Genomic DNA, 25,804 nt, shown 5'->3' with positions numbered 1-25,804 from the left:
ATTGATATAAAAATACAAGGTAAATGCAATTTATATGTTATTATATAATTGCATCACAATGGATTTATTTTGATGTCTCTTTCAAAAAAGATTTATTTTATGTTCTCTCAAAAATGTTACTCTCAGAAATATGAATGTAAAATTTCGTTAAAAACTATTACAAAAAAAATTATTACTTTCTTAATTAACGTGTTTATTCAATAATAATCTTATAATTTTGAAAGAGATTTAATAATAGAAATAAGACAAAATCGCATTGCACATCATTCACGGTATATCTAGTGTGTTATTGATTTTATGTCAAATAATGTTATATTGTGTAATGTTGTATTATTATTAAGCATAATATGCTCACAAGGATAAGTCTTATAATTTGAAAATAACTACCAATATTTGTGTGTGTGATTATCAGTAATATTTTCTTACATTAATAATTCATATATATCTATATACATAAATTATATATATATACATAAAATTGATTCTAATACATGAATATTTTATGCTTTTACTTTTTTCCTTCTTTTTTTCTATCTTATAGAAAGTTAATTTTTTCTATCTTCTAGAAAAAAAGGCCACATAATTTAGAAACAGAATATTGATTATTACTATATGGTAGATGTAGAAATGGCAAATAATATAGTTATAATAAAAATCTCAAAGAAATCAAACTAGAATCAAATTTATCTGCCCTTCATATTGATGTATATACTATTTAATTTGAAAAAAATTCGGATAAGATTTATAACAGGAATGAGAACTTTAAACGTTATAAAAATTTTAAAGCGATTTTGTTGTCTTTCTCTTTTTATATCCATATGTAGATAAGAATTTTTGTACGCATAGATAAATAGAAATAAATTTCTATAAGTATAACCGCCAAACTTGTGAGAATCTTATTCTCACACAGCAAACGTGAGTTTATATAATTACATGCAGGTTCCTTGTAAGTCCCCGTGGTCCTTCTGCGTCAGTCAAATATCTTGATATCGCTCGGATTTTTGACACCGATGATTTTTCCTAACGAATCTTTTACCAAATAAATCATCTCATCATTGACGTGAAATATAATGTTCGCGTCACGTGTTTTGCGAAACGATGCGTTCTTTCAAGCCCATCTCGCAAACAGGATCATCTTGGATTTGGACCCGCTTACCGCAAAAGCCATCCGAAATCTCAGTTGGAAACAGACACCAGATTAACGATGATCCAATGAGTGGACATTTCACGGACTTATTGGTTCCCTAATAGTCACCATACAATCAATGTTCAGTTTGATTTCTGACGGATTTTCGACGAAAATGAAACTCTAACTATATGTACCTCTGTGAATTGCAATGATACAATGTCATGCTCTTCATGATCCTACGTAGTATCTGCTCCAGACAACGGCGAAACGTAATGCCGTACATAGCGTACAGCAAGAAATTGATGCTGAAATTCGTGTAGTAGAGCAGCATGAAGAATTGCTGTAGACACCAGAGCGTCGCCGGCTTGTTCTTCCTTGCCAAGGTGAAAAAGAACACGCATAAGCGAATTACGTAGCTGAAACAGAATAACAACTCGATTCATGACGCAATTTTCATACAATTTAGATTGTGCCAAGAAATGAATTTTTGTTTCCATTGTACATAAATTCTGATTGATATTTAATTTACAATTTACATCTATTGAAAAGAACCGTTATAAATTTTTTCTGTTAATTGCGAAAAATATCAAAATACAAAATAATATTTTGTTATACATAAACAAACATTTACATTTTTATAAATGAAAATATTAGAAGAAAATATTGAAAAATTTAGATAGAAAATCTAGAAAGAAAGAAAAAAATGCAAAGTGTCACATAAAGAAATGCTCACCTCGGTAAATTAAGTAATATAAAGACTGTGCTAATGAGTACGAGCATTTTTGTGATGCTTTCTTGATTAAATCTGGTCGATCCGAGATTCCGAGAAGACATAACGTCTGTGAAGTAGAGAATAAATAAATTCCAGTACAATATACTTTTACACTTATGTAGAAACATAGGACTAAGAAAAGTTTATTTCTCATACAATAAGAGCATATTTTTTTAAATTTACTAAATATACTGAACTTAATATTGCGATTTTGTAAGAGACATTTACTTTCATCTTTCTCATTACTAGCATTAGTAGCATGTTAAGTTTTTATGAAGTTTTATGTTTTTAATAATTCCGAACCCCCTAATAGCAATGCTGCTATAAAAATCGCAAAAGAAATATTAACTATGTTAACTTATCACTGTAAAAACTTATTTCACAATTTCTTATTTTACAAAGTATATTTTATGGAGTTCCCACTGGATTTAAATCTCATATTAAATAAACTTACGTATACAAGGAGCTTCTATTTCAGTCATCTGGCAAGCGTTTCGCGGTGTTGGCGGGACAGATGCAGATTGATGTCGAGAATGATTCTTAGACGAGTGGAAGGACAATTGCTGGGAGGGTGGTCTCCGCGTTCCATTTGCACCCACGAGCGAAACCATGTTTATATAACCAGCACCATTATTACTACTGTTACCACTCTGGAAATAATTTTAAAAAATATTGTTTTTATTCGATATGACATATATATAAACTCTACCAATTTATTTTATTAACTATGTAATTGATTTGTTCTCATGGATGTTGATTTCATATTATATCACTTTAGAACAAGGCAAATTTGCCATGTAGTTTTCAAAAAAGTATATAAATATATGAAAAGTTTTTAAAAATGCAATAATTCATTATTAAAAAATATTTTATTGCGTTTTTTAAAAACTTTTTAACTTATATAAGCTATAACATTTAAATAAGAACATAAGTCCGTCTTTTTTATTTGTACAGATAGTTTCTCAGATGCACGAGTTGCAAGTTTATGATACATATATATATTTACTTTACGAATTCTATATTCTGGAGCATTATTATTTTTGTTCTTAATATATATCTTACTCTCAAATGTTCTTTATATTTCCACATTACTTATATTATTATATAATATATATTTTATATTTTTTATATATAATATTTCAAAAGTATATACTATCAATTTTGTACTGTGCTTAAAAAGTAATAAAAGTGTTCTATCATAAGTGAAAACTTGACGTAAAAAGACTAAGTATCATATTGTTAAAATTATTTTTTGTTAAAAAGCTACGTTTATCAAGATCAACAATACCAAAAGATTGTAAGTGAAATTTGTACGAAAATAATTTTTTTCTACGTTTTCTTCTTTTAAAGAGATAAACATTATTCAAGAAATAATTTTAAAATCATGGAAATTTTTCAACAGAACATATGAATCTGGACATTATTTATTATTAATAGATACAGTATAAAATAGTTTGCAGTTTTATTTTTTTAGAACCTATTAAATCGAAAATTTATGCACAATATTTAGCACTTTTATTCTCTGTTTTTAATTAAAATCTTAACAGCAAACTGATAAAGTATGTTTTTATAAATCATTAATTAGACAAATCACAAACAATAAATAACACATAAACATAAGTATAAACTTTATGAGCTATGAGATACTAAGTCGGTTTTAAACATAAATATGCTGTACATAAAATGCAACATTATGCATTCAATTGACTTATGGTAAAAAAAATTAAATGCATCCCAAGTTATTGCATAAAATGTGTCGAATATATTTTTAATGCATTTATTTTGCAAATATGCACACTTTACCTGCGAGATATAGTAAATAATGCGATGAATATTATTTTTAATATTTCTTTTACATACTGTATGTTTTTACATAGTAATGATTATTTTCACTGATGATTTCTTTTCAAAAGCTTTTCTTAATTCAATTAAGAATTAAAAACTATTATTTTAATTTATTTCATGAAATATGCGAGAATTATCACATAATATGATTCATACTTTTAGCAATTAATTCGAAAACTATTAAGACAAAAATATTTTTATAGTTGAATTTATATTTCTTTTCTTTGCAGTTTTGTTTTAAATTAAAGTACTAAATTAATAAAAATTTTATTGTAATTAACATATATGAAAAATAATATAATATATATTAATTATAAAATATGAAGTAGATAATATAAATTAAATAATGTAATATATAAATGTATATATATTTCTATTTATTTATTCATTATGTACAAAAAATTATTATACTCAACGAACGCAATGACCAAAGAATTTATTGATACGTATCTCGCATTCGTATGAAATAAAACAAATATTTAATAAAACAAATATTTAAAGAGTCCTTGGGGTGTCAATCATACTATGATGGTATATAAGTCCTCATTCTTAACATGATACAATTTCTCAGATCATCGTTTCCACCATTACTTCATTTATTTGATAGAATACTATGTGCTCCAAATTACAAGCCGCTATTTGTCTCATTGATAGACCTTTTTATTAAAATGATTATTACTTAATCTTCGAAAATTACATTCATTAATATCATAGAAATTGCATTTATTCACTACTTTGAGTAGAAATTTTACATCAGTGAATACAAAAGCTGGAATTTTATCGTGTTGCACTGATACTATTGAAATGCTCATTGCGGGAAATGAACAAGTTGATTTCATCAAAATTTTATTCAGTTTTCATAATATTTTGTAAAGATTGAAACTTATTTCCCAGTGATGTTAAAGAATCTTTTTCAGAAATGACGTAAAATATTTATTTCATTAAAAAGCGATATATGATTTATTTCTGTTAAATTTAATTTATGAGATAGATAAACTTGTATAACAATAAAACTTTCTTAAAATTTAAAAATCAAATGGACAATTATATTAATATCTATAGTCAATAAAAAAAATATATATATATATATATACATATATATATATATATATATATATATATATATATATATATTTATACACACCTATAATTGTTTTTATCAATAATTATCATTAAAATGATTAAATTAATAAATAAAATTAATAACTAATCAAGTTAAATATTATTCTATATTTTTTAGTGTTCTTTTTTATAAATAATTTTTTTAAATAATTTCTATTACAATTATATCATGAGATTCATTGAATACTTGTAAATCGATAATAATGCTGTTATTTAAAAAGAGATTCTTTAAATCCCATTTAGGATATTTATCTTTATATATTTTCTTCTTTGACTGAAAAATTTAACTTTGTATCTATTAAACTATATTAATATGTTCCAACTTGTTGTTATTAAATATTTATCTATTTTCATTTCACAAATATAGTGAACAATAACGTTGCTAAAGTGAGACTCATCATCAATTGGCCTTTAACCTGAATCACTTAAAGAATAACAGTCATACACTTGGTAAGAATAAATTGACAAAGGAGATAATAAATCAATAATAATTTCTCATGACATTCCTATCTGCGCACTTTGAAAAGTTATTAATTCAACTCTGTGACAAACAAAGTAGTTAATCATAGAATTTCACAGTATCTTTTATTGTTAAATAATTTATTGAATTAATTAAAAACTGAAAACATTCAGCAACATTTGACACAAGCAAAAAATTAATATTAGTTAAAAATATGATTATTCTCACTCTGTAGGCATTTGTTTGTATTATTTTATTACAAGTAAGTTATCTTACTTTGGACGAAAAGTTTCTACTGATGAAATCCAAAAAAACGACAAATTATACCAAAGAATTTGAATTACCATCAATGATTCCGTATAGTAAATCCATTATGATGAAGCACAGGAATAGTACCTAAATACCAAGTCATGCTTTGCATAGCGATTCCAGACTTGCAACTAGATAAGTTTAGTTCCGATAAATACCTGAACAGTAATGTCGACAGCTTACTCTGTACACTGTTCCGTATCTAGCCTAGAATTTGCATAACTAACAGATTTTCTTTAATGAAAATGGAGGTCATATTACTTGCTGTAGCGTTGCGATCTCAAACTTAATGCTAAGACTAGGATTTCCACGATATTCATGAAGGCTTAGTTTTCAGTGACAGTGAAAGGTAATTTCTTGAAGCTTTGAGAGAGAAAATCAAAAGCTCTTATTACACAAGAATTATTAAATGACGTTGAGAATAGAAATTAAGATAGCAGACATTTGTAAATTAATTCAAACATGTAGAATTATACTTAAAGTAAATCTCTATTATATCACTATAAAATTAAACATATATTATAAATAATGATATTGCAAAAAATACATCAGCAGTTAATCTTTAACCACTTAATTCGCTTAATAACAATTTATCTTCGTCTTAAAAACAATAAATTTGTAAAGAATACGGTCGGTAACAGCGCCTTCTGATACTTCTACGTACGAAGTAGATTTATTAATTCCATCTTAACGAACGAGAAGCAGTCAGTTACACGATCTCGAGCGCGAAGCACGTATCTCAATGTTAGATAATTTATCGAGTTAATAGTGAGCGATCGCGAATATCAATATCAAATTTTTTTTCAACTTGGACACAATTCTAAGTGATAATTGTGAATATACACATACATATATAAAAGAGCAAAATTAACAACAATTTGAATTTTTGCTTTCTTCATGTTATTGTTGATGGTCAAATAATCGAATGTAAAAATTATTTTAATTTTGACGAACAACCTTTCAATCATCAACAACATTTATTTCTTATATGACAAATTAAAAAATTATCATGATAGAGCTATCTACATTGTTGCTGACTATCCTCACAGTGGGTATCTATGTGTATTATTTTGTTCTAAACAAATTATCTCATTTTGAGCGATTAAAAATCCCACATGTGCGACCGATTCCATTATTGGGTAACATGGCGCCTTTTATATTCCAACGTACATCTCTTGCGGAGCTCATATCTAATATATACAATCTTTTTCCGGAGACGAAATATATCGGCTTCTACGATCTTACAAAACCGGTGTATATCATTCGCGATCCGGATTTGATCACCACAATAGCTATCAAAAATTTCGACAACTTTTGTGATCATCACAACTTTGTGAGCGACGACGAGCCAATGGCCAGTAAAAATTTATTCGGTCTACGAGGCGATCACTGGCGTGAGATGCGGAAGCTTCTCAGTCCAGCTTTCACATCCAGTAAAATGAAGATGATGTTTAGACTCATATGCAAATGTGCCGAGAATTTCACCAATTTTGTGGTAACACAATCTGGAAAGATTAGTAAGACATATGATATGAAAGAGACACTGTGCAGATACACTAATGACGTAGTGGCTACATGCGCTTTCGGCGTTAGTGTGGATTCATTTAAGAATCCGAATAATGAGTTCTTCTTGCTTGGTAGAAACAGCTTTACCTTTGATGGCCGGCTATCTGTCATGTTTTTTGTGCATAATCATTTCCCAAAGCTCGCAAAGCTTCTCAAGTTGAGAATGTTTGGCACAAAAGTGGAAAGATTCTTCAAAGATGTCGTCAGTAGTACGGTAAAAATCAGAGATGAGCAGGGAATTGTTAGACCAGATATGATCCAACTGATGATGGAGACTAGGAATAATGATCAAGGACTCCAATTCGACATTGAAGAAATGACTGCTCAGGCGTTTATCTTTTTCTTTGGTGGATTTGATTCTGTATCGACGGCCATGTCCTTCATGGTGAATGAGGTCGCCACCAAACTTGATGTTCAAAATAAATTAAGAAAGGAAATTGACCATGTTGTCAGGGAAACCAATGGCAAGCCCACTTATCAAATTATCAACAGCATGAAATATTTGGATGCCGTTGTGAATGAATCTCTCAGAATGTATCCAGTGGCAAGTTATCTTGATAGGCTGTGTGTGAAGGAATTCGAATTGCCACCGGCGACTGCGGGTGGCAAATCAATTACATTAAAACCCGGAGATGCTGTATGGTTTCCAAGTTACGCTCTACATCACGATCCCAAGTATTATTCGCAGCCAAACAAGTTCGATCCCGACAGATTTTTGAACGGCGATGTGGACAACTCGAGCTACATGCCATTTGGTCTCGGACCCAGACTTTGCTTAGGTAACAGATTCGCTCTATTGCAAATGAAGATTATGTTGTTCTATCTACTGTGGCGTTGTGATCTTGAACGTGATGCTAAAACCAGAGATCCTATAGCATTGGATAAAAAATCACCTGTTACAATGGCGGAAGGAGGTTTCTGGTTGAAGTTAGGAGCAAGAAAATCGACAGATCCTTTGGAACAGTATTTATCGAACGGAGATGAAAACAGAGATTAATAATATTCATAATTCATATGTGAATTTTAAGTCCAACAATAAAATTATGGTAGACATTATTATTATCAAATACACTCCCTCTTTTTCTAATATAAATATTTAATCCAAAGAAATTAAAGACGCTAAAAATAAAATTTTTTTAAAATAGTATATATATATATATATATCTGTGTGTGTGTGTGTATTTTTATATATCATATATATGTATCTGTAATGTAAGCAATAGTATAATTTCGAAGTATCTACTTGAAATATTTCAAAAGAGAACTTTTACTTTAAATTGTGATTATGTATAGAAGAGATCTTGAATCATTATGGCAATAAAATTACACAATATTATTTTAAAGATTTGTAAAGAAAATGAAAAAGTTATGGCAAATAAAAATTTTGCTAGATCTAAATTTGCTCCTATACTTCTCATGTAAGCTTTAGGTACTGCATTTAATGCAATTACATTATTAATGCCTTTTTAAAATGCAGCTTTATTTGTGTGTGTTAATGGATCAAAATTTAAATTAAATTCTATCTTTGTCATTTAAAAAAAATATTTTTATCTTACACGTATTTATCTTTGATTGATTCTTGATTTTACAATTAAACTTTAATAATTGAAGATTTGATAATAATTTATTAATTTAAAATTGATATATATTTTAAACACATCACATATAGATTAACACGTACTATGCTAGATTGTAATAAAAATAATTAAAATGATTGAGTAGTATAATATTTTCAAGTATAATATTTTCTTATATTCAAGGATATTCTACAATGATACTAAATGAGATCCATATATCATCAATCAACCTTTAACCAACTAAATTAAACGAGTCTCATAGAATGACAAGTTATTTCAATAAATAATTTTGTAAACAGTATCGCAATGATAGCACTCAATTAGATAATGGTTCTTCAATTGATCAATTCTGTGACATAAATTTTATGATGTAAATTTGCATAGTTAAAAGGAAATTGCTTCAAATAAGAAGCAGCAGTCTTTATATTTAGTGCGTGATACATGTATCTAGATAGTACGTTGGAATAAAAATCATAGAAATCATAGAATACCATCTGTAATTGTGAAAATTTAATTTCTATTCTTAATAAAAATCTAAACCCAATAAAAAACTAATACATTGTATTTATATGCAACTTTATCTGTCTACAATGTATTTATTTTAAATTGATAATTTTACATGTGTTTTGTGTACAAGTGATGTTATTATAACAATCGAATGTAGAAATTGTTTATTATCTTGACGAAAACTATATTGACAAAACATTACTGTAATAACGTTCTCTTCTTGCAATGGAGCTCTCTACTTTAATTCTGATTATCATTACGACATGTATCTGTCTATATCATTTTATCTCGAGCAAGCTGTCTCATTTCAAGCGGTTAAATATCCCACACGTGCGGCCGATTCCGTTATTGGGCCACATGGCGCCCTTCATTTTCCGACGTTTGTCTCTAGAAGAAAACATTCGCAGAATATACAACTTGTTCCCGGATGTGAAGTATTTCGGTTTCTACGAGTTTATGACGCCAATCTATGTGATTCGTGACCCGGAAATGATCACCACAATTGCCATTAAAAACTTTGACAACTTCTGTGATCACCGTGATCTGTTAAACAAAAAAATCGAACCGTTAATCAGTAAGAATCTATTCGCCATAAACGGCGATCATTGGCGCGAGATGCGGAAGCTCCTCAGTCCTACTTTCACATCCGGGAAAATAAAAATAATGTTTAAACTAATGTGCGAGTGCGCAGAGAACCTTACCGATTTCCTGGCGAATGATTCTGGAAATATCGGCAAGACATACGATATGAAAAATGTACTGAGCAGATATGCCAACGACGTAGTGGCCACGTGTGCTTTCGGCATAAGCGTGGATTCCTTCAAACATCCGAACAATGAGTTTCTTCTTCTCGCCAAAGAAGCCGCGAAGTTCACTAGTAATCCTATCAAAATCTTAATAAATAAAAATTTTCCGCTACTCGGAAGACTTCTCAGATTGAAACTATTTAGCTCAAGGGTACAGAATTTCTTCAAAGAAATTATTGCTGATACAGTCAAGACTAGGGATGAGCAGAAAATTATTCGTCCGGACATGATTCATCTGATGATGGAGAAAAGAGATAAAGATCACGGCCTTACGATCGACATCGACGAGATGACTGCCCAGGCATTTGTCTTTCTCATCGCTGGATTCGATTCGACATCATCAGCTATGTGCTTCCTAACACATGAAGTCGGAACCAATTTTGATGTCCAGAATAAATTGAGAGCTGAGATCGATGATATTCTCACTCAGACTAACGGAAAACCCACTTATGAAGCTATCAGCCAAATGAAGTACTTGGACGCCGTTGTAAACGAGACTCTTAGATTGTACCCATTGGGGGCTTTTCTCGATAGATTATGCGTGAAAGAATTTGTATTACCACCAGCGACTGCGGACGGGGAACGGATCACGGTGAAACCCGGAGACAGCATCTGGTTTCCGCATTACTCTTTGCATCGCGATCCTAAATATTATTTTCAACCGGACAAGTTCGATCCCGATAGATTCCTGAACGGTGAAGTAGACAACTCGGTTTACATGCCGTTCGGTATCGGGCCCAGAATTTGCATAGCTAACAGATTTGCCCTGATAAAACTAAAGATTATGATATTTTATCTGCTATGGCGTTGCGATCTCGAACCCGATATTAAGACTAGGATTCCCATAGTATTAAGCAGAAAATCTTTTGTGATGACGTCGGAAAATGGTTTCTGGTTAAAATTGCGAGCGAGGAAATCGAAGGCTCCTGCTACGTAGCACTTAATGAAAGTTTGATGCGAAGATTAACTATATGTGTAACTTTATTTCAAACACGGAATTGTATTTAAAGTATATTTTAATACTTTCAAATTAGTAAATCCATATATATAGCATTTTTGTTTAAACATTTGATATAGGAAGATTCAATATTGCAAAATTTATTTTATATATATAATATATAAAATAAATAACATATTTTTATTTTAAACACTGGAAAATAATATACGTATATATGTATATATTCTTATAATATACATCGGTTGTAATACTATCAATTTGAAAGAATTATAATAGCAATAAACTACAAAAATATAAGGTACATTAAAAAGATAAATTTCTACAAAAAATTTATTCTTTTATTTGTAAACTGGAATCTCATATCCTCACATACGTATATAATAATAATTAAAAATAATTAAATATTGAATGAAATATTTGCTCGGCTTTAAGAATATTTAACGACAACATAACAGAAATTAGATTTATCTATTATCGTCGTTAACATTTAACCTTATTAAACGATAAATTTCATCTATCAACAAAACAACTTTGCGATTAGATATGCAGTACCCTTCATAAGTTTGGAAACACTTTATAAAGGTATACAATATAAAGAAAATAACTTTAATTTCTTTGATATTTGCCGGATGTTATATCCTTCTTCTTGTAAAATAATAATCTTGACTCGCAATTCATATGGAATCTGGCACGTCGGAGCCATTTTTAATGATTGTAGTAATTTTTGTTACTTTTACAGAAACTAAAATCAAGCTGCACTTAAATGAGTTCTTATTACTCTGATGTATGTTTCTAATGCGCGTAAACATTACAGGCATTCCACTACAGCATCTGATATGCTGTAGTAGCACTAATTGGCAGAACAAATCAACGCGCGAAATTTAACTCCGAGCAGTTCGGTGCCGCGTAATAATTATTCGACATATTTTCGGTATAAACAGGCGTCATATCATCATTTAAACGTCTTGCAATATATTCATATGAAAAATCTGCACAGATTGCTGCCATGCGATTGTTTATCTGTAAAATGCAATGTGTTTCCAAACTTATGGAGGATAGTGTATGTACGCATGTGATATCCATGTTACAACTATAATAACACAATTGATTTAAAAAAGACCTTTAGAATACATCTTTAAGCACATCATGTCAATCTTTAAACATTTTTATCTCAGAGAAGTGGGACACTTCTAGATAAATTTGTTGTTTCAGAGCAGATAAAGAGCAGTCAGTTTCTGTATCTCGTGCATTATACATGTTTTCAAATAGTAAAATATCGCTTGTTAATTAAAAATCTACTTTTTTAATTGTGATCTCTTAACGAGAAGTTAGCAATATTAACGAGACTTACTAGTGACATTGTCTTCTCGTGTAATCGATTGATAAATCAATGATGGAACTCTATACTTTGATCCTGATTATTCTCACAGCATGTATTTGTTTATATTATTTTATCTTAAACAAGCTGTTACATTTCAAGAGACTAAAAGTTCCGCACGTGCAACCGATTCCGTTGCTGGGTAATATGGCATCCTTCATCTTTCGGCGTATGTCTTTGGCAGACAATGTACGCAGAATGTACGACCTCTTTCCGGATGCGAAATATTTCGGCTTCTACGATTTTATAACGCCGGTTTATGTGATCCGCGATCCAGATCTTATCGCCAGCATCACCATCAAGAACTTTGACAACTTCTGCGATCATCGCAACTTTGTGAACGAAAGTGAGGTAATGATCAATAAAAATCTGTTTGGCTTGCGGGGCGATGTTTGGCGCAAGATGCGAAAGCTTCTCAGTCCTAGTTTTACATCTAACAAGATGAAAATGATGTTCGGCTTAGTATGCGAGTGCGCCGATAATTTTTCTAATTTTCTGGTGACAGAATCTGGAAAGATTGGCAAGACCTATGATATGAAGAAATTACTGTGTAGATATGCCACCGATATAGTGGCCACATGTGCCTTCGGAATTAGCGTGGACTCATTTAAGCATCCAAACAATGAATTCTTCATAATTGGCAGAGAGGCTTTCAACTTCGATAGCAGGCAATCTTTAATGATCTTCCTAAATAGAAACTTTCCGCTGCTTACAAAACTTCTTAAATTAAAAATGTTTAGTTCAAAGGTAGAAAAATTCTTCAAAACCGTCGTCAGCAATACAGTGAAAGTTAGAGATGAGCAGGGAATTTTTCGTCCGGACATGATTCAGTTGATGATGGAGACTAGAAACAAAAATGAACCTGCATTTGATATCGACGAGATGACCGCCCAGGCTTTCGTTTTTTTCTTCGGTGGATTTGATACTGTATCATCGTCTATGTGCTTTCTGGTGCACGAGATTGGTGGTAATCCTGATATCCAGGACAGACTGAGAGCGGAAGTGAACGATGTTCTTAAGAAGACTAACGGCAAACTTACTTACGAAGCCATCAATAGTATGAAATACTTGGATGCTGTAGTGAATGAGACTCTTAGATTGTATCCGATATTGACTTTCCTGGATAGAGTATGCGTCAAAGAATTCGAATTGCCAGCAGCGATTCCGAATGGTAAGCCGATTATGGTAAAACCCGGCACTAGCATCTGGATACCGAGTCACGCTGTGCATCACGATTCTAATTATTATTCGCAGCCGAATAAATTCGATCCCGATAGATTCTTGAACGGTGAAGTAGACAACTCGGTTTACATGCCGTTCGGTCTCGGGCCCAGAATATGCATAGCTAACAGATTTGCTTTGATGGAGATGAAAGTCATGTTGTTTCATCTAGTATGGCATTGCGATCTTGAACCCGATATTAAAACTAGAATTCCGATGGTATTCAGCAAAAAGGCCTACTTTATGACGGCGGAAAACGGTTTCTGGTTGAAAATACGAGCAAGAGAATCAACTACTCCTGTCGCGTGAATGCTTATCGAATAAGAAATTGAGGAGACGAGATAAATTGTATTCATAATTGTACCACAAGAATGTTGAGGCAAATCATTTGTTGCAAGTTTCTAATTTTTCATCTTTTTAATTAAAACTCCAAATTAAAATTCTATTAAAGTAAACTTAATTTAAAATTAACTAAAGAAAATAATTTTGTGAATGTTTTAATATATCCATATAATTTAATTTTTAAAATTTCTCTTTTTCACAATCTTATTCAGAAATTTTTTCAATCTAATTCAGAAATTATTAATAACTTAATATATTTATTAAGAAAAAATCATTTCCAAATTAGCTAAAAAATCTGCTCTAGATATCTGATAGTTTGATAAATTCTGTATAAAATATATAAACAAACAAATTAATTTTTGTCTTGTTTTTGTGATTAAATCAAATCAAAATGTTATATGAAGTTTATTAATTCCTTTATCGTCTAACTTTATAAATGATTGTATTATCATCTGTTGAATATTATTATGTTTTTAAATAAAATAATAATCCTTCGAACGACATCGACTATTATTTATTATACACTCTGTTATTTTTCTTTAAGGAGAAATATTATTTTATATATATATACATAACAATTTTATTTTATACAAATGTTTCGTAGAGAGATTTCATATATTTATTATAATAAAACATGATGGTATATTCTGTTCTGATGTATTGCATATTCATGCAAAATGCATTACCTAAGAGAGAATGTTCATTTTAATGTTCAACGTTTGATATACAGCATCCATTTATTTCTATAAATATATACATTTACATACATTTTATAAGAAAGATATTTATATTAACATTAGGATCTCAAATCTATCGCATCGTTTACTTGTATATATTCAATAGCAGTAAAATTTATGTAAAATATATTTATGTAATTTATGTAAAGTATATTTATGTTTATAAAGGTGAGTAGAAATTATATATTTATTTCTGCATGTATAATAACGTGAACATAGTTACTTAATAATTAAATATGTAACAGATTCGAAACAGATTAAATATTACAATAATTATATTTTAAATTAAGATTCTCTCGCGAATCTCATCAGGATAATTTTAGAAAATAACTTATATAAATTTCAATTATGTGATTGCATTATGTGATTTGTCGTTAATGTATACACATAATTATAATAAAATATAATAAATATTGAAACACATAGAATATGCTGATAGTCGTGTCAGTTAATATAAAATAAATTTACAAGTCTTGAATTAAGCAATCATGTTGCTATGTACATAAATGAAATGCGCATTCAAATCATATTTAATATTATTTTATATTAACGGTCACATCAATGGATATATAACTATACTTTTGAAATAAGCTTTATTTTCTGAAAAGACACTATTGGATCATTATTTTGTTCACTTACACGTATACATAATACATATATACATATATAACCTATTAAGATAAACAATATTATTTTAATTATATTAATTATATTATTTTAATTATTTTAATTATATTAATTATATTATTTTAATTATTTTAATTATATTATTATAATAATTATTATATTAATATTAAAATTCCTAAATAATTTTACATAAAGTCGTATTATTGTATTTATTTCTTTATAAAATTTAAGTGCATCTTATTTATAAAAAATTTTAAGATATATTTGCATTTATTATTTTCTTTTTGGACAAAATTTTGTCTCTGAACAACGTTAAATTGCAATTTTAATTCGTAATGAATAATGTAGTGTCTTGCAATTTTAATTATAGTTTTGTATACTTGATGGTAGATTTGTATGGTTGATGTATACTTATGAAAGATATATAATTTCTATATACTTGATTTTATGAATACTCTAATCCTTAAAATTTAATTCCTATAGATATAATCTTCTGGTTGAAAAGCATTTCAACTATTTTATACTTAAATTAAGACTTAGAAATTAGTAAAAGACTTAAAAATTAGTAAAAGAAATTAACTTTATTTCAAATTTTAAATATATCTTTGAAATATATGTGTAAAAGGATACAAAAGAAAACATTAATTGAGTAATATGAACATTAATTTGATTATATTTGTATAAATAAATATTCAGATCAACAAAACATATCGATATTCCAATTAACATTATTTAAACATATAAGGATTATTATTTATTAATAAAATAAGAAAAATAAAACGAAAAATTTTGATTAGTATCTTTTTATCTATTTGATTGGTATCTTTTAGATTTCCTACAAACATATGGCTGTTAATTTATTATAATAAAACGAATTTTTTTCCATTCAATTAGAAGAAAGAAAAAAAGTACGGAATTCATATTATAATCTATTTTTAATTTGAATAATATTCAATCAAGCTCACATATATATTAAATGAAAAATATCGTTTTAAAATGTTGAAAATAGTTTTGGTTACAAAGATAATATTAAAGATAATATTACTATTCCAAGCATTTTATGGATATTTATTAATTAAATGTACATAGATTGAAAAAAACGCAATGCACGAGAATTTTACCCTGAATACCGGAGTATAAATAAGACGATGCGGTCGTTCGAACCGCACTTCGATTCTTTTCTTCGGTTTTATGTCAGAAAGGCAATAAATACTGAAATCTATATCCATCTTTCTTTTAAAGTTTCAGAAAATGATAGAATTTATTTTAAAATGTTAAATTTATCTATAAAAGTGCTTATGAGCAAAAAATTTAAAATATATTAATTGTATAAATCCAATTTTGTCTTTTCAATATTTAATAATTTGTTTTTCTTAAAAAGTAAAATCATTTCTTTTTAAATTTAATATACTTTTTCGTATATATATTCTTGGGAGTAGGAGAGTAGTTTTTTCAATGCATTTTCTTATTTTTAGATATTATTATTAATTATTTATTATTAATTTATTATTAATTTTTCTCTCTTTGTTCTTTCTAATAAAATAAAATTCTTTGATTAAAGATTAGAATACAGCAACTATTGGAATCATATATATGAACAAGTAAATATTAATCATATATGTGTGAACCACAAGTAAATATTAAATATTAATAAAATTAATATTAATCCATAAATGCTACTATATATTATATTACTGTATATACTACATATACTACATATGTTTGTAAGGTTCTAAATAATACTTGAATATTTTAATTTGAATCATTTCTTATTTATTAATATTATATAAAATATAATAATTTATATATTTGCATTTTAAGATATTAAAAATGTAAAAAAATTGTAGCTAATAAGCACATTTTTCTTTTCAAATATTAAAAAGAATAAGATATCTGTCCTAATATTCGTTTTCAATACATACAACTTAATCATGTAGAACGTGTAAATTTATATAATGCTTACATTTTGCTACAAATCATGTTTTGATACAAATCTAATTAAAAAATAAATTATTATCAAATATTGTATTTGAGTCTAATATTTTTTAATTCTGTACGTGAGTCTCATTGCATTTTTCTTTTTTCATCTTTAATTCGTGTTACTGCAATTATATGCCAACTGATGCGCACACTAGACAATCAACATGGTGATTATATTTCGCTCGATAAAAAGTATATGAAAAAGTATAGTCACACCAAACGTTGAGTTTTTCTATTGACACTTAAATATGTCATTTAACTTCACTTGCTTGCAAATAATAACTTTGAATATACCAGCACGTGTCCTTTATCAAAGAAATAGCAGCACGAAGAATGCCGCGTCCCACTTTCTTTACCTTTATGTTTAACGTTTTGTTCCGTAAAATATAATATACAATAACAATATTGTGACAATTTACGGAACGACGAACACGATATTAAAAATTTAAAAAAAGAGAATTTTATGGTAATATACTATACAAAAAAGAATGAGAAAAATAAATATAAAAATGTATCAATTTTTTAAAATTGTTATTCCTTAGAAAATTAATAAAATATTGTTGCATGCACTCGATGTTTATCGCGCTTTGTGATAATCGCGATTTACATATAAGGCATGAAAATGTTATATCTTAAATCGATCACATTTTTAACATTCATAATATTACATAAATAACAATTTTTAATTAAAATTGTTAAAATGTTAAATATAACGATAATTAAAATGTTAAATATAATGATAATATATAAATTAGCAAATTATAATTTATATTTTTCGAAATATTATAATAATAATTGCACAATCAAAAATTGACTTTTTATCCTTCCTTTACTGACTCGTGTCAGCAATCAACGTTATTTTATGTATTCATTTTGCTTTAAATATTGATTTCTTTCATATTGATGTTTTTTTCTTTGATATGGCGATAGTATTGAATGCTATGATATTTGATTCGTTTTTTAGAGCAGATGCGATGCAAATATAAAATACTGCTAGAAAGACAAAACATTGAAATATATAATTCCAATTAAATGTAACTTTTTACAAGTTTAACTTTGCGTGAATTGAGTTGTGAGTATATACATATATCAAATATAATTGTTATGAAATTTATAGAAAATAAAATGCGATATATAAAATTTGACACTAGCTTTAAAACTAAAATGAGTTTAAAATTATTTAAAATTTTTTCAAGTTGCTATTTTTTGCTACATTGCTTCATTATATATTTAAATTTCTTTTTAAAAATTACATATTGTTTATACTTATCTTGAAAATTGTGTTGTTCATTTATATATCTCTCCAAAAAAATAAAATACCATACTTTCTTCTACATTTCTATCGAAACAAAAATGCTCTAAAAATGTTTTAAAAATATCAAAAAAATGGAAATGTAAAAATATTTATATTTTACAGATATATAATAAATAAAATTGTTAGTTTATTTAATTTTAATCATTATTTATTTATAAATATATGTGTAAATATTACAATATATAGAAATTATTAAGTTTACTTCATAAAAAAATTTATGATAAAGCCTAATATTTTTTTATAATGATTGAATGCCACTTTCCAATTGTCACAATATATATTTTTATTCACCTAGTTTGATGAAATAATGCCTACTTTATTCCCTTGAAATTGTCTCTTTATGCACTGTAAATTGAATAAATTTTTTATTTTGTTTTTTTTAAGTATTAACTTCCAACAAGAGAAACAATAGTTTCAAAATTTACTTTTGTCCTCAAATAATAACTAGCATTCAATCTCGTCTAAAAATGACAATTTCAATCTCTCCAACCTTCGATAGCGCATCAAGAGATTTATAATGTAATTAAATATACACAAAGTGTATTGAAAAACATCATAATATCGAAACTGATAACAGAATACTAGATCATTATTTTAATTAAGATTAATTATTAATTTTATTTTAGATTATAATCAAGAAATGCAATTCATATATATATATATATATATATATATATATATATATATATATATGTTTGTGTGTGAAAAATTCTTTATACAGGTTATTTAAAAACCACACTTTTCCTTTCCGCAGTTTTTTGGTATAAATAATAAAATTAATTTTTCCATAGAGAACGAATATCTGAAAACACTATTTTTTATAATTATGAAATATTATAATTTTTACAACTTATATTTAGTCTACTTTTATTAATTTTTAAATTAATTAAAATAAAATTTATATGGAGTTAAAAAAAGATTAAAATTTTAAAAATCTCTAAAATTCTAGAATTTCTAGAAAAGAATCTCTATATTTCCAATCATTCATAATCAAAAAATTAATATTTTAAATTATTTTTTTTAATTTTGTTGACCAAAAATTTTCCAAGTGACAATCAAGAGAATCCTGTATTGAGTTTCTATATAATTTGTTTCAATTTTTTCTATATTAATGTATATATATTCGTTGCATTTATAGTTTTTAATTTATCTAAACAAATAGCAATAGTATATTTTACATTAAGTTGATGTTAGAGTGCATTTATATGTGTAAAGACGTTTTTAATTATGTTACTAAATAAAAATAACTTAATTTACTCTATAACCAAATTAAAATCCTTTATGTTAAAAGGGATAAATATAAATCAATATTAAAAAATACAAAATTAAGAATATACAAAATATATTTTTAATAGAAAATTTATTTCTTGTAATAAATTTGATAGATCTTCTTTTTCGCATGATACTCAGACGCAAAAAAGTTCTCATACACACAAAATCTTATATATCTTATTTTTTTTTATAAATATTTTCTTGAAACATATTTTATGGATACGTTTCTCTCTTCGTGGATTACAATAATGTATCTAACTCGCAATGGGGATATGTCACGAGATTTACTTCGTAATCTTTCCCGCCCCTATATCCACCCACCAATATCAATGACCGAGCAAAAGGCAGATTCCATGCGATTTATGATATGTCGATAACATACCCAAGAGTGATTATAAACAGCGAGCCTAGCAGGAAGCGTCGGCAATGCACGCACGTCGATCCGTAAAGATGAATGGCAGTTAGTTATGTAAGCCGCGAGAGTATTTATACGTTGGTCGAAAATAGTCGACGAACCGCATTCGAAGAAGCGGCACGTTCCTCTGATACTATATAGATATCGACACACTTTTTATATCGGAGCAATGATATTGGATAGAAATAAGAATTTGCTTATAATGTTTGAAAAAAAGTTGACACGATTTTTTAAATCTACCTATTCTCGTCTAAACGACAATTTAAATAATTCAGCATCTCCATATTTTTTAAATTCTCTAGTTCGATGATGTCTTATTATACTTATCAATTATAAGGAGCAATGATGCTGCCTCTTAGTTGAAGCGTACCCCATATGTTTTCGAAAATAAATAAATTTTTGCCTTTTTTTCTCTTCTTTTTTGTGGTACTTTTTAGAAATTATGAGTGGATAAACTATTTCCAGATTTGTTGATGTTTCAGATTATATATGCTCGTTTCGATGCTCTGCTCATACACAGCCAACAGCATCGATCGATCGCAGAGGGAAAACTCAATATTTCAATGTTTACTTCTAAGAATTTATGATAACATACGTGGGAAGAAATACTTCTAAAACCATATTATGAGTGTTATATATTCCAAAACTCCAGAATTTTCGATAGTAATAAAACTGGAAAAAAAATATCACAAACAAAATAATATCTATATAAATATTTTTATTGTAAATTATGTCAAATTTTGAAATCACATATCGTTAATCACTTAACAATTAAATCCATTAAATATTTTAATGATATATTTATGCATATTAAAAATTTTGCAAAATTAAAAAAACTGCAATATAAATTAAATCTATTTAATATTTGTCAAGTAATATTTTAACATATATGCAATAATTTTGCATATGCGAACTATTATCATAAAGCGTGCATTAACTATTTAACAGTATATATTCAGTAGCTATCCAGCAATTCCCAGTGTCCGCAATAATTTTGTGCATGCAAACTCATCATAAAGTGTCCACGTGCAATAGTCATTTATTAATAGTATCAATTAAGTAAAAAATATATAAAGAGCGATGAAACATGTAAAGGGAAAGAGAGGAGCACAAAATTTTGTTGAAATTCAAATTTATATATATATATGTTTACATATTGTTTCAATTTATTTTTTAAATCCAATAAAACAAATTATTTAAATAAAACAATTTATTTTTTTTACGCTTAGCTTACAAATTGTCTTACAATTTAATCTAAAAATTAATAAATTTTTTTAGAAAATTACTAATTAAGATTATTTTGAAATCATTTCAAAATTCGAGAACTTTATTTTAAATAGAAATGTTCATGTAATATAATATATCTGTATAAATACTTTAATTAATTTAGAGAGAAATCAATGTATGCTCTACTTTAAAAAATATAGCGATAAAATAATAAAAATATTCTATAATAACAGTGCAAATATATGTGTATACAAGTACTTCAACTGAAGCTCTTTATAATATACAAAAATACGATACCAAATTTACAAAAGAAATATGATATGAATTATATATCTATTTATTGGATGATAAAAATTAAATCTTTTGAAAGAAAAGCTTGCATTGGATAAAAATTAAATCTTTTGAAAGGAAAGCTAATACATCATAATGACATCATGTACATTGCATATATATAACACACAATTACGAACCAAGATCTGTTACTGAAGGAAACTCACCGGGATTTGATTGAGATTGATATCGGCCTTCTCCCTATTGGCGCAATTAGCGGTGTAACCGGGCTCCTGGTTGAATCGCCTGCCAAATTTGAGGAGATTTCTCATGATCATAGTATTCATCACGATGATGAGTACAAGTGGCACAATCAGGCTTGCTATGCTGTCGATAATGCTGATAATCCGCATGGTTTCCAGATATTCGATCCTCAAATCGCACACCTCGTCGCCGTCCTGATTTTTCACCACCCCGGCAGTGACGAAAGAATACGAGTGGCTAGCCAGGGCAAAGATCGTCAACACCAGGATGATCGTTTTTGCTCGCGCTACAGTGCACATATGCGGCCGATGGAGTGGATATTGAACGGCGATGAATCTCTCGACGGTGAAAGCGACGATCAGCCAAACGCTGAGCGAGCTACAAACCGCACTCACATACACCAATGTTTCGCACCAGCCATCATTGTTAAAGACTCTCCAGCCTACCGTGCTATTAAGCCACACCAGAAGCAGGGACATGAGAAAGCCGAAATCAGCAGTGGCTAACGCGGCCAAGTAGTAGCTGGAGCTGCGCAGCTTCAGATGCGTCTTGAGGAAAACTACGCACGACAACAGGTTACCTACCAAGCCCAACAGAATAATAGCCGGTATGTAATACACATGGAAAAAATCCAGGAGAAAATATAGCGAGGTGCAGATTCCATCCAATTCCTCGTCCATATCAGAAAACATGTCCAAGCTATGGTTTCCATAATCGTAGATCGTCAGGTTCGGCCAAACTGTTGGCGACGCCGATCTTCGGAATCGCGGAGACATATCACCAATCGTCGTCGATATCTGATGATCTCTCGAAACTCTACTCGATAGTTCTTGAAACGCAAACATGGTTGCACTATAACGAGATCATATTAATGGACAAAGGAAATTCTCTTCGATGATTCTCTTGGTTGCTCCAGAAACCTGGACGCGATCAGCTGCGATGTGCATCAGCGCGTAATGCACGTCGCAATAATATTGGCCATTCTCCAGGCTCGTAGGTGTGACGTTGTTGATATAGACCAAGCCAATGTGGGTTATAGAGTTGCACTGAACGCTTGAATCACGGGTGCCATCAGCAAAATGATTGTCCGATGGAAATTTCCAGTATAACGTATATCTTACGCCGATAAAACCTATTGAATGAGAATGCGTGTATGGCACGTTTGATGAAGATTCGTTAAAATTGTCGACACGAACACGACAATATTCTGCGCACTATTACGTTCGAATCGCGCGTGATAAGCAACATTGTTGTTCGATAAAAAAATACCTTCCTTTCTTTCTCCGAATACGGAAAATATTGCGCCACCTGCTAGATGAATGATAAAAGATTGGCGAAAGCTTTCTAAATTTGTGAACAATAAATATATAAGCAATAAATTATAAACAATATTGTAGACATTATCCAGAATCAAACATCTGGTACGCGTTGAAAGTTCAGTCTATTTGTTGAAATAACTATTCGAAATCAGTAGCCAGATTAAAAAGCTACTTGATCTGACACGATCGATTGCAGTGCGGACGCATTCCGCTACGAGGAAACGCATGGCAAAACGGTTGGAGACTTTCCAACGTCGCTGACACGTATTAACGTCGGTATTGGGTGCAGGATTGCGTTTAAACGTTCGAACATCCGTGTTTGTTCGGCACAAATTTTTTTCGCCTGTCCAAACGTCCATCTAAGCGGGTGACATAACCGTTTACATTTTCAGTTCGATTACATTCAATTTAATTGCGTTTGCAGGGTAATGTAGCTAAACAGTACTGTTTTCGCACACGTTTCGCTCAATCGATACGATTTCATTTAATGCGTAATTCACATACGCACATTATTCAATTTATTTTTCCGGATTTCAGAACAGTAATTTATATGCATTTTATTCTGCGAGGGCATGCGCGTTAATTCAATTTCGAGAAAATTGCGAATTCATTATATTTATCATTACATTTATTTGTATAAGTTATTTAATTGTGGTTCAGTGATAATGCCCGAATGATAGGAAATTAAGTTTTGATGAAATCCGTATTAAATTATATCCATAAGATGAACGAATTTTCGAGTTCATTGAATCGCTCGCAATTAGAGAAATACGAGACAATTTCTATATGGACGCTATTTCGTATAATCCAACACATTTTCTAAAGAGAATCTTTACGCTATCAATTGGCGCGTCGAAACGTTCCGCGTTAATGAGAACAAAAGGGATCGTTCATTGTTCATAATTCTGTTCAAACTCTCATGTTTATTTCATTAACGCAGAAACGAGAACGCTATGCATTTAGATTTAATAGTCTCTGAATTGATTTCTTAATTATACTTCTTAATTGTCCATTTTTCTTCGACTACTTTACGTACGAATGATTACAAATCGAGCAAGCCGCGCAAAAGTCGATTTATCGATTCATAGCTTGTAATACATTTGAACGCGAGATAAATGCGGAAGTATGGTAGAATTGATAAACAGCGCGCGTTTCTGCGAGAATGCGATTTCATCGTATTTCTCACATTCGTTACTCGCTCAACCTTGACTCGAATAGCTCCCGAATCTTTAGCGAATCTACAGTTTGGCTGATTCAGTGATCGTAATTTAGTGCACGAGGGTTTTATTCTTCGTATCCAGATATCTCACGTGTTAAAAAAAGCGCACTAATGTTTATTTATGAGTTTTTTTTTAATTACCTCTTCATATTCCTTTAGAGTGTTATATCGCGTCGTTATTAAATTATTAAACTTGCCGACTTACCATTTAATTAAATTGCACAGTCACTAGCTTGCACTTTACAATTTCATTAAGCGCTTTGCAGCACGCCTGGTTGAATAATTCTTAAATAAGAACTTTCGTTCGCGAGAAATATATAATCAATAGCGCACTTAATTGTCACGTGTCGCAAAGAATAAAATTATATGTGTCCGATTTTCTACACGCACCTTTTTCATTAATTCTGCCTTTTCTCATCTTTCTACTTATCACCACGCACACAAAATTCAAGCGAAGATCAGAGATAAAATATATCTTCTTGATATGTTGTACAGCATTTTAACAATTAAAAATATGTTTCAAGATTTTCATCGTTGCCTTAATTTGACGATATATTTTTAATTCGATGTAAAATGTCACCAAAAAATTGTTTCTTGAATTGGTTCTTTCAGAAAATTAAATCTTTTTAGGGTAAATAATCCCTTAATTTCGTTAAAGCACTAACTTTTTTACTAACCAACTATAACACTCAATTAAAACACCCTCGAAAGATTTTCAATCGTCGAACTTGTACGCTGATTGTAATTGAAAAATACAATGTATTCTGCAATTTTCATTGAAATTGAACTGGGATTACAGAGAATTTTTTTGTCAGCTTTGTTGGATGCGATAATGAAACTATCAGGAGTTTTTTCAAATAAAAAGCACTTCAGGGTTTTCAAACGAATTCGACGAATGATGAAAATAGTACGTGTGGTCTGCAATCTTCATTTAAATTTAATCACCCAATAGAACGTCCAGAAACTTTCTGGTAATTCTTTCTCTTCGATAATTCAACTATAACATGCGATCGATATTATCCGATCGGCAAAAGTTCCGAGTTTTCGAACATTCACGATCTAAACGTCATATGAGAAAAATATATATTTCGCGATATTTCTATATTTAAATAGGATCGCCACAAACGCGTATATAGGAAAATGTGCGCGTCGTGTGATGGGAAACGT

General features: G+C 29.2%; 2 protein-coding genes and 3 pseudogenes across 3 annotated transcripts in view; 4 read left to right on the top strand and 1 right to left on the bottom strand.

Annotated features, from left to right (window-relative positions):
- Positions 1–25,804, top strand: part of LOC145965538 (dynein axonemal heavy chain 1) — an 88,886-nt gene that overhangs the window by 25,518 nt on the left and 37,564 nt on the right. The window lies entirely within an intron of this gene.
- LOC145965563 (uncharacterized) lies at positions 194–25,804 on the bottom strand. Its single transcript, XM_083089238.1, has 5 exons — positions 22,063–25,804; positions 2,356–2,551; positions 1,863–1,968; positions 1,324–1,545; positions 194–1,244 (listed from the first exon to the last, which is right to left on the bottom strand). The coding sequence occupies exons 1-5, from the start codon at positions 22,942–22,944 to the stop codon at positions 1,226–1,228; spliced, it is 1,425 nt and encodes a 474-aa protein (XP_082945364.1). The 5' UTR covers positions 22,945–25,804; the 3' UTR covers positions 194–1,225.
- Positions 6,348–9,344, top strand: LOC145965552 (cytochrome P450 9e2 pseudogene; annotated as a pseudogene).
- LOC145965557 (cytochrome P450 9e2 pseudogene) lies at positions 9,482–11,241 on the top strand (annotated as a pseudogene).
- LOC145965570 (cytochrome P450 9e2 pseudogene) lies at positions 12,432–14,491 on the top strand (annotated as a pseudogene).

Source organism: Camponotus vicinus, unplaced genomic scaffold (genome assembly GCF_025532165.1).
Source record: "Camponotus vicinus isolate PSW18456_S1 unplaced genomic scaffold, iyCamVici1.0 SCAF_1, whole genome shotgun sequence".
Taxonomy (NCBI): Eukaryota; Metazoa; Arthropoda; class Insecta; order Hymenoptera; family Formicidae; genus Camponotus; species Camponotus vicinus.
Note: the sequence above shows the minus strand (reverse complement) of the source record. Positions and strands in the feature narration are given on the sequence as shown.